The following is a 9,612-nucleotide window of genomic DNA, read 5'->3' as shown; positions in this document are numbered from 1 at the left end:
AACTAAATTGTCTATAAAATAATGTATAGACAAAGTCCCCATTTGTATCAACAAAAATACAGGCAACTGTAGAGCAAAATAAATAAATAGGAATACACATTTGTAGAGTACATAAATAAATGAATATACAAGGAAGTTACAGTTCCTTACTGCCATGTGCTTGATTTTCTTTTCGCTTAATTTAATGAAAAGTGAAATATATGATTATGATAAATACTGTATTTCATTTGCGTGCTCCTACTTCCGAAATGCTGTTTTATTTTTTAGTTTAACTGGGAATAATGTCATGCAAATATTTATTTTATTCACACGGCATTTGTGTTTTTTCTCTGTGATGCTGATGAGAGGCTTTCTTTACCCACAATGCCCCGCGACACAACACGTCAACACGTACTGTCGCGAGCTCGCTGGCAACCTGCGCAGCCTCGTAGCTGCACGAGATAAATGTCCACATGATGCTACACTTTTCCGGGTAAGTGTTTAAAATCCACTACGCCGACCTTCTCGGTTGTATTCTCGGCTGTTCTGAACTCAAAGCCTTTGTGTTGTGAGCAGAGAAGCTAGCTTGTTAGCTTGTTAGCACGCTAGCGGGACATTTGCTGGAGAGCAGGCTAATGCAGTTAGCTGCTAACAGTAGCTAGCAGTCTTAACCCGGTCAGGCGTAGACAGTTGGCTAGTTTTGTTATATTTCAAGTTGACTGTTTTCGTTATAGAAGCTTTGTAGGAAACATGAACCTTTAGTAAGCTAGTATGCTGATTCCAATGCCATCAGATGTGACGCTCAGGGGATTTAAACATACTATTTCCTAACTTAGCCTGCCGCTTGCTAGCTGGCTAACTTAGCAACGCCTCCCCCTTTCAACCTGTCACGTCTTGCTGTTCTTTTGGTTAAGTTGATTAAACTGGTTATTGACGTAAAGTTACTTAATTGTGGTTGTTTATTCATCTTCTTTCGGCCCCTATATTTGGTTGAAGGACCTGTCCGTTAATATAAGACTACGTGTAGAGTTCAATAGAGAAGAAAAATAATGTGTACAATTTTTAGTACAGGAATATTCCATCACACGTCATTTAACTGACGCTTTTATCCAAAGCGACTGACAAAGCGCATTCAACCATAAGGATACGAACGCGTGTGTGTACATGTGAAGGGAGTGACGGTGGGATGTCAGTCAGTCAGTGGGGGACCGAGTTCTGTTGATGAGCCCGGCTGCAGACGGGAAACAGCTGTTCGTGTGGTCTTGTGAGGTCTTGGTCCTGATGGACCTCAGCCTCCTGCCAGATGCAAGGGACACAAACAGGTTTTGTCGGCTACAATAGTTTCACATTACATCACATGTCATTTAGCTGACGCTTTTATCCAAAGCGACTTACAATAAGTTATTTAACCACAAGGACACAAACTCAGAAGAACAAGAAACAAATGAGCCAGTTTACAACTTGCTGTAGATAAGAACCATTATGAGTCCAGTGTAAGTGCTACAGTTAGTTAGTGTGTTAGTGGAGGTAGAGTCTGAAGAGGTGTGTCTTTAGTCTGAAGATGTGAAGGCTCTCTGTGGTCCTGATGTCTTCAGAGACCTCCTTCCACCATGTAGGAGCAGGACAGCAAAGAGTGGAGATCTAGTCGAGTGTTTTGCTCTCAGTGAGGAGGAACAAGCAGTTTATCACATGCAGAGCGGAGAGGTCAGAGGTCGGGGTGTCGGGTTGGACCAGGTCCTGGATGTGAGCACCATGTTTAGAACTGGATGAGCCACCGGTACCAGTGAAGAGAGCGGAGGAGTGGAGGAGTGAGGGAGAACTTAGGAAGGTTAAAGACCAGTGAAGCTGCTGCATTCTGGATGAGCTGCAGAGGCTGAATGGTGGCAGCAGGAGACCTGCAGGAGAGAGTTACAGTAGTCCAGGAGGAGATGACAAGAGTTACGAGTTAGCGATTTACAGCATATAAGAACTGCTCACAAACTTCAACATCAAGGAAAAACACTTTTCTGCTCTAGTCCAACTGATAGTCATTGTTGTCAATGATCGTTTCAAAAAGCAGTGTTAAAGTTAGAAAATGTTTGCCACATTGATCAATTAAGAGATTAAAATGCGGAAAGAATGCTTTTGGTTGTGTCAAGTATTCAAGTTCTCACATGACAAACTTTGATCCCTGTAACGTTTCTTTGATGTTATATTTTGGACTAAAGTCCCAGGTTGTTGTTTGGATCCGGAGTCTGCTGGTGAAGCGCCTGCGTGACCCGTGTCTCCTCCCTGGGGTCTGCAGGACCTAGAGGCCCGAGCTGTAAGATGTCCGCGGTGCTGTTCTCCTCCGTGGTGCGGGTGGCCGACGGCCTTCCTCTTTCTGCCTCCACCGACTACGAGCAGGACAAAGAGCTGCAGGAGACCAAGAGGCACCTCAAGGGTCTCTCCAAGAAGCTGGGCCAGTTCCCCGACCGCTGCACGCTGAAGGCCGGCCTGTACAACGTCAAGTAGGTCGCGTTTCCCCGTGCAACTCCGATGTGGTCGTTTTCAACAGGGCTTGTTTATGAAACGTGTAAATGAAGTAGTACCATCCAATATTCACCACAGCTATTGGTGATGGTGATTGATGTTTATCTCGTCTCTGATCATGTGACATTGTAAACAACCAATCACTGTTTAGATCAAGAAGGAGGCGCTAGTACCGTTATCATCTAACCGCTCACCAACTGAGGCTTACTTCCATTACACCGTGATGCGTTCAGGCTCTGCTCATGTGCTGAAATAATATTAGCGGCATTCTGCAGAATCGGAAAAGCTCTTTGTGGTCTTGTTGTCCCGGTGACCTTTCAGAGAAGGCGTGAATTGAATTAATTGAGTTTGTTTTTCAGTTTCACGAGTGCCCTGGGAGTCGGGTACCTGATGGTCTGCACTGCCAACTACCCCAACGTGCTGGCCTTCTGCTTCCTGGACGAGCTGCAGAAGGAATTCATCGTCACCTACGACTCCAAGCGGATCCGCAGCGCCGTGCGGCCCTACTCCTTCATCGAGTTCGGTGAGCGCTGACCTGGTGTCTGAGGACCTGGTGTCTGAGGACCTGGTGTCTGAGGACCTGGTGTCTTGGTGTTTGAGGCATCGGGTAAATACTGAAGCCCTGAGTTGACTCCTGTCCCACGGGTGTCCCCCACCTGTCCTCCACCAGACACCTTCATCCAGAAGACCAAGCAGCGCTACAACAGCCCCCGCTCCCTCTCCACCAAGAGCAGCCTGGCCGACATGCAGACGGAGATCCGGCTGCGGCCCCCCTACCAGCTCTCTGCTGAGGACCTGCAGGCCGTCAGCGGCTCGTCCACCCGCCCCCCCTCCAAGTACAAAGACCTCGGTAGGACACACACACACACACACACACACACACACACACACACATTTCATTGATTGCACCTTTTGAAATGAGTTTTCATGACGTACAATTCAACACAAAAGCTTCTATTCACTTTAGCAGTAATATTCTTATTCTGCGTTTGGTCTTTTCTCTGTCGGATGATGTTTCTTTTTCTACAAGTGAGTTTATTCCTCCAACAGAATAACATCAGTTTCTAAATATTCCCTTATTTTATGAAGTTAACGGTAACTTGGTCCGTTATTGAAGGAGATGAAATCTTTTCCTGTTATTGTGACTCGTTCTGCGATGCTGCTGGAAGCTGGTCCACTGTGGTCCGCCTGCGATGGACATGGTCAGCTGCAGCATTCAAACATGCTCAGGCGGGGGGGGGCGCAGAGTGAGCCAAGGAACCCCCCCCCTCCCTCTCCCCACCTCAAGTAACTGCGTGATGCTATCATGGCAATATGGACTGAAATCTGTGAGGAATGTTTGGTTGAAAGCGCGCTACAAAGAGGTGGTCCCCGTCTCCAGCCCCCCTGTATGAAGAATAGGCGGCTTGAAGGTGACCTTGGTCTGCTCTCCTGCAGCTCCCTCCCAGATGCTGGAGCCGGTGACTCTTCCCGGCATCGTGTCCTGCGTGCTGAGCCTCCTGTGTGGAGGCCTCAACCTGCTGAGGGGGGTCCACGCCATCGAGAGCATCCTGCAGGTCAGACGGGGCCACGTCAAACTTTACCAGCACGTTACAGGGTGCACGAGACCTGTAACGGGTCAGAACCCGGGAAGATAATGTTGAAAGAGCTTCACTCTGCCCGTCAGATTCTATTAAACTAGACGGAAAAGTGAGATGGATTTTCTTTCATGTAGCTTTTACGTCTGGACACAAAAAGCCTTCTTCTTTGTTCCGCTGTGCAGAACGACGACGAGGACTTTAATTATGTGATTGCCTTCTTCCTGGGCACGGCGGCCTGTCTCTATCAGGTAAGTGATGCGCTGCACTCACAGCATCAGACAGGAGGCTCGTTGACGACGTCAGCTGTTCATGTGCACCAATGACCTCATAGAATGGAACAGTTTCCATTATTTACCTCAGGGTTTATATTCTTACACACACACAGGCCTTATGGCCTTCACTGTAGACTAAAGTGTGTATACAGGATATTTAATCCTATAAAGCTGCATTCTCTCATGATTTATTCCCTCAGTTTATGGTTTAAGTCTTCAATACATTATGCTGTTCATTTAGTGACTGATGGTCCATTCAGACACGGACCATGAGGCAGGGGATTTAGGGCGGGGCTACGCGCTGATTGACAGGTCTCTACGTCCTCTTCAGTCCAAATATGGTCACTTCCTGTTTACTGGCTAACATATTTTAAGCAGTTACTGCCGTTCCTGTGTGTCTTCATCCATTTACACCATGAATGAATGTTACTGTGCGTTTGCTCCAGCATGGTGCAGCACCCCCACCTCTCTCTCTCTCTCTCTCCCCCCCCCCAGTGCTTTTTGTTCTTCTACTTCTCCCTCTGGAGGAGCATCAAGTCCTTCCTGGCGCTGGCGCTCATCTGCCTGTCCAACGCGTATCTGTACGAGCAGAGGAACGTGTGGCAGATCCTCTTCCACGTGGCGGTCGGGGCCTTCATGACGCTGCAGATCAAACTGAGGCAGCCGCTGGGCAAGGCACCGGACTACAACGTGTGAAGGGAGTCTGGGGGGGGGGCGGGCGGGCGTGAACTGTCCCAGCTCAGGAAAAACCACCATCAGGGTCTGCAGGTGTTCTGCAGGTGTCCTCTCTCCCTGCACCAGCTCGTTGCTGATCAGTAGGCTAAAGCTAAGCTAACAGATGTTCACCTCTATTTGATCTGATTATTACTATCTGGAAATATGGGCATAAACAAGTGTACGTTTTATTGAGGGGTTTTTGTACAGTTTGTTTTGCGCGTGCGTCACATGCACTTTATTTTGTCCCCATGTGCAGCGACCCGGTGCAGGACTCTAAAGGTTTAGACTATGCAAAGCTGCCCTCATCCAGCCTGTATTTATTATCAATGCAATGTTTGTTTGTATTTAAGAGCACCTCCTGTTGCAGGACCTCCCCCCTCCCCAGGGTCACTGTCCTCGGCCCGTGGAGCTCGCCGCTCCTCCGCATTTGGCACATTTGGTTCCAGGAGGATTTCCTGCCAACATTCCCAGCAAAAAAGTGGAGTGCCGTGAGTCAGAGAGGCTCATGGGAGAATGTGGCGTCCACACCCACATGACCTCACTGCTCTGCTCAGCATGGCTTGTTTTTGATTTTTAAAGAACGTGCTGAACATTTGTTTGTAATGTTTTAATGCTGCAGATGAAGATGTGAAATGACATATCTGCACCATTATTAAAAATATGTAGGACGTTACCATGACAACGACCTCGTCTTTCTTCTGTCAGGTGACACCAAACATCTGAGCCTGAAGACGAGCCTCCAGCGCGCAAAGTTTCCCATCAGATGGTCGTTAGTTCACTCACTGTATGAATGTGGTGATGAAGAGGTGCTGCTGCCCCCTGCTGGGCGGCCCTTCATGCCTCTGTGCATTACGTTTATAGCAGCGACGCAGTGGTTCACTGTTCTTCCCGGGATTAGAACCCACAACCTGCGTATGAGTGAACCTCCCTCCAGGTGAATCTACCTGAGCAGCAACCAGCTGAAGCGTAACCGTGAAACACTTCTGCAGTTTATTTGAGAAGAAAAAAAGAGCAAAGTGTTTTGAGATGATGACAAATGGGCCCCTGACCTCTGACCCCTGGTGGTTCTGACGCATTGGGAGAAAAGCTTGTTTCAGTCAGAGCAGGTCGTCTTTGTATTCATCCCGGGAACAAATAATTGGACCTATCATTTTAAAAACTATTACTTGCATTCAAAGTATTATAAAATAATTTGAACGTGACTCAAACATTCTAAAATGAAGCATTTTTAAAAAGCTCTTAGATAAAACTTTGTGGATTCATTCATTCAGAAGTTGAAGAGCAGCAGAGCTCTGATTGAAGACTTTGAGCCGGCCAATCGGAGCTCTGGTAGCAGCTCTGAGATTTAATCACAGATAAATCTATTAAAATAGTAATTATATTTTTATTTCCATATGTAATTATTTTCTTGGTTAATTTAAATTTGATTCAACGTAAATCTCTAATGTGCATTAAACACAAATAAAAGCTGTTGAGCAGCTTCGCCTCGAGAGAAAAGTCCAAACTGACTTAGTTTGATGTCGCTCCTCTTCATCCTTTAAACTTTCTCCTATTTGCCGTCTCTCGTGGTCCACGTGACCCAGACCAACAGAACCAGCTGTCGTGTTGGTACCAACGTCATGTTGAGTAACGCCGTGACGTCACCAAACAACACAGCAGGATGAGCCTCTTCGTCGTCATCATCATCACATTGAAAGGCCTCTCGGAGATCGTTGGACATTCATTGGGTCGTACCATCTGATGAGGGGGGGGGGCGTCTGCTGCTGTGCGTTACAGCGGCCAATGTGGAACGTGCCGGTTTACATCTCTAAATATATTAATGTACAAAATATAGAATCTGAAAATATCTGGGGGGGGTCTGGTGTTCGAAAGGTCAAAATACAAAAAGGTCAAGATTAGAAAAGGCTCCTCTTTGACGTCCTCTTGTGTGTTTGTCTGTCCGTTCGTTGACCATGCCTCTGGGGGGCCGCGACCTCCACCGATTCGTACCGTTACTGCGACAACCTGGAGGGGAGTTCAGACATAGTACATAGTACATAGTACACAGTACATAAAAATACAAATACACGCACTCATGTTGTCCAGGAGGCCAAACATAAAAGTCTCCTTCAGCTGGCAACAAATGTCTCCACCAATTGGACATCTTTGGTCTCAAATTCCGGCCCCGCCCACCCGCCCTGGGGAGGAGTCTCCTGACCCGTCCGCCATGTGGCCTCAGTTTAAGAAGGTAACATGTGAGAAGTCTGTCTCAGTCCAGCTTAAACCATCAGAGGTCCGTCAGCCTGTCAGAGCCCCCCCCGCCCCCCCAAAGGTGAGTCCACATCTCACTGGGTGGAGGTTAACTGCTCGGGGGTCCACCAGTGAGGAAGTAGGTCATCATCTCCCCTTTGCCCTTCACGGTGACCAGCCCCCTGTACTCCAGCGTGTAGTTGTAGGAGCTGAGCACCTGGTACATGTCTGCAGTCACCTGAGGACAGAAAGGGGGAGGAGTCACACGTATGTGGAATCAGTTGAGGACAGAAAGGGGGAGGGGTCACACGTATGTGGAACCAGCTGGGGACAGAAAGGGGGAGGAGTCACACTTATGTGGAATCAGCTGAGGACAGAAAGGGGGAGGAGTCACACGTATGTGGAACCCGCTGGGGACAGAAAGGGGGAGGAGTCACACTTATGTGGAATCAGCTGAGGACAGAAAGGGGGAGGGGTCACGTATGTGGAATCAGCTGAGGACAGAAAGGGGGAGGGGTCACGTATGTGGAATCAGCTGAGGACAGAAAGGGGGAGGAGTCACACTAACCAAAAGATTAACGCAAATTTCAGTCGTAATCCAAGATACAGAATATTTGTACATTTTCAGTATTTTAAGCCTAAGTCACACGCTGCTCTTATGCACTTATCATGTGTCTTGTACATTGTACATCTGGTACATTATGTTCCCCTGAGCCTTTGGAGCCTTTAAAACCCAGAATGAACTATAATAGTATTTCTTCCCTTTGAATGTGACCTCAGCTCTTTGCAGATTGCAGATAATCAATAGTTTGAGCCGACTCATCGAGTTCTTTATCATCACGAAGCTCGGCTGCATAATTAAGATTCTGAATAAATGTTCCATCTGTGAATAGCTTAGTTATTAGGCTTCACAATAAAGGAGTTCTTTTACTGAACATTTTCATTAAATTTCTCCTTCTCTCATCCAGCCGTCGGCTCCGAGCTGTTTGGGACCAAACGAAATGAATCAGCTCTGAAAACAGGAAACCAGCTGATCCTTTTACTTTAATTAAGCCCTAATGTATCTGACCTCGTGCAGCCAGGTGACCCTAAAGAGGAACTCACCTGGATCCGCTCCGGCACGCCGGTGGAGTCCATGCGGCTCGCCACGTTCACCGTGTTCCCCCAGATGTCGTACTGAGGCTTCCTGGCGCCGATCACCCCGGCAACCACAGGCCCGATGTTCAGGCCTGAGAGCGAAGACACCACTTTACCATAAATGCTGTTCATCAGTGCGGTTCCCGCTAACGCCACCGCCCCCCGCCTGACCACGCCCCCCCGCCCCCCTGCCACGCCCCCCGCCCCGCCTCACCGATCTTCATCTTGAAGTTGTTGAAGGAGTGCTCGTTGATGTACTTCATCTGGTCCATCATCCTCATGGCGTAGTCCGCCAGCGCGCGGATGTGCGAGCGCCCCGCCCGGTCGTAGGTGGAGTCGTTGAGGCCGGAGGCCGCCATGTAGGTGGAGCCGATGGTCTTGATCTTCTCCAGCTGGCGGAACTGGTCCTCGCTGATGATCTGGAGGGGGGGAGGAGTTACACATCCATCGGCCACATCTTCCACACGAGGGAGCCGAGGACAGCGTTTAGTTTCGTTTAGCCTCCCCTCCTCCCCTTGTCCCGTCGTCCCTCCTCTCCCTCCTCCCCTCCTCCCCTCCGCCCATTGTCCCGTCGTCCCTCCTCTCCCTCGTCCCCTCCTCTCCCTCCTCCCCTCCTCCCCTTGTCCCGTCGTCCCTCCTCTCCCTCGTCCCCTCCTCTCCCTCCTCCCCTTGTCCCGTCGTCCCTCCTCTCCCTCGTCCCCTCCTCTCCTCGTCCCCTCCTCTCCCTTCTCCCCTCCTCCCTCCTTTCGCTCCTCCCCTTGTCCCCTCCTCCCTCCTTTCCCTCCTCCCCTTGTCCCCTCCTCCCTCCTCTCGCTCCTCCCCTTGTCCCCTCCTCTCTCCTCTCGCTCCTCCCCTTCTCTCCCGTCGCCTCTCACCTCGTCGAAGTCGGCGATGATCTCGTTGAGGAGCCGCAGACACTCCACGCCCTCGTTGTTGGCCTCCAGCTCCACGTAGAACTCTGAGAAGTTGCTGATGCTGGCGAACATGACGGCCACGCACTCGCACGACTGGTAGTAGAGCTCGTCGTTGCGGCGCTCGCGCTGCAGGAAGTGGGCGGCTACGTCCTTGGGCAGGATGTTGTGGAGCAGGCGGCGGTTGTAGGCCTGCAGCTCCTCCATCTCCTCCTTCTCCTCAGTGGCCTGTCAGGGTGGGCGGGTTCAAAGCAGGAAGTACACACAGGTTCAGCA

At 49.5% G+C, this 9,612-nt stretch overlaps 2 protein-coding genes across 6 annotated transcripts in view; one reads left to right on the top strand and one right to left on the bottom strand.

The window, feature by feature from the left end:
• Nucleotides 1-288: 288 nt before the first annotated feature.
• On the top strand, nt 289-6,962 carry sec22a (SEC22 homolog A, vesicle trafficking protein). Of its 4 annotated transcripts, none has more exons than XR_013453057.1 (8): nt 348-472; nt 2,264-2,468; nt 2,850-3,013; nt 3,161-3,340; nt 3,928-4,046; nt 4,253-4,318; nt 4,838-5,547; nt 5,765-6,962. XR_013453057.1 is itself a non-coding variant. In XM_040200974.2 (7 exons), exons 2-7 carry the CDS (start codon nt 2,287-2,289, stop codon nt 5,036-5,038), a joined length of 912 nt encoding a protein of 303 aa, XP_040056908.1. In that variant the 5' UTR covers nt 289-472; nt 2,264-2,286; the 3' UTR covers nt 5,039-5,732. The 4 variants fall into 4 exon arrangements, 2 of the variants coding, with proteins under 2 accessions (XP_040056908.1, XP_040056906.1); XR_013453056.1 differs by having other exon boundaries at nt 356-472; nt 2,187-2,468; XM_040200974.2 differs by lacking the exon at nt 5,765-6,962 and having other exon boundaries at nt 289-472; nt 4,838-5,732.
• Nucleotides 6,424-9,612, bottom strand: part of adcy5 (adenylate cyclase 5) — a 21,999-nt gene continuing 18,810 nt past the window's right edge. For both annotated transcript variants that reach the window (XM_078090982.1, XM_078090983.1), the window contains exons 18-21: nt 9,301-9,564; nt 8,640-8,844; nt 8,393-8,517; nt 6,424-7,526 (exon numbers count right to left, since the gene is read on the bottom strand). In XM_078090982.1, coding sequence (XP_077947108.1) covers nt 7,398-7,526; nt 8,393-8,517; nt 8,640-8,844; nt 9,301-9,564 — 723 coding nt within the window. In that variant the 3' untranslated portion in view covers nt 6,424-7,397. The remainder of the gene's footprint in view (nt 7,527-8,392; nt 8,518-8,639; nt 8,845-9,300; nt 9,565-9,612) is intronic.

The sequence above is a fragment of the Gasterosteus aculeatus genome, chromosome 16 (assembly GCF_964276395.1).
Source record: "Gasterosteus aculeatus chromosome 16, fGasAcu3.hap1.1, whole genome shotgun sequence".
Taxonomy (NCBI): domain Eukaryota; kingdom Metazoa; phylum Chordata; class Actinopteri; order Perciformes; family Gasterosteidae; genus Gasterosteus; species Gasterosteus aculeatus.
Note: the sequence above shows the minus strand (reverse complement) of the source record. Positions and strands in the feature narration are given on the sequence as shown.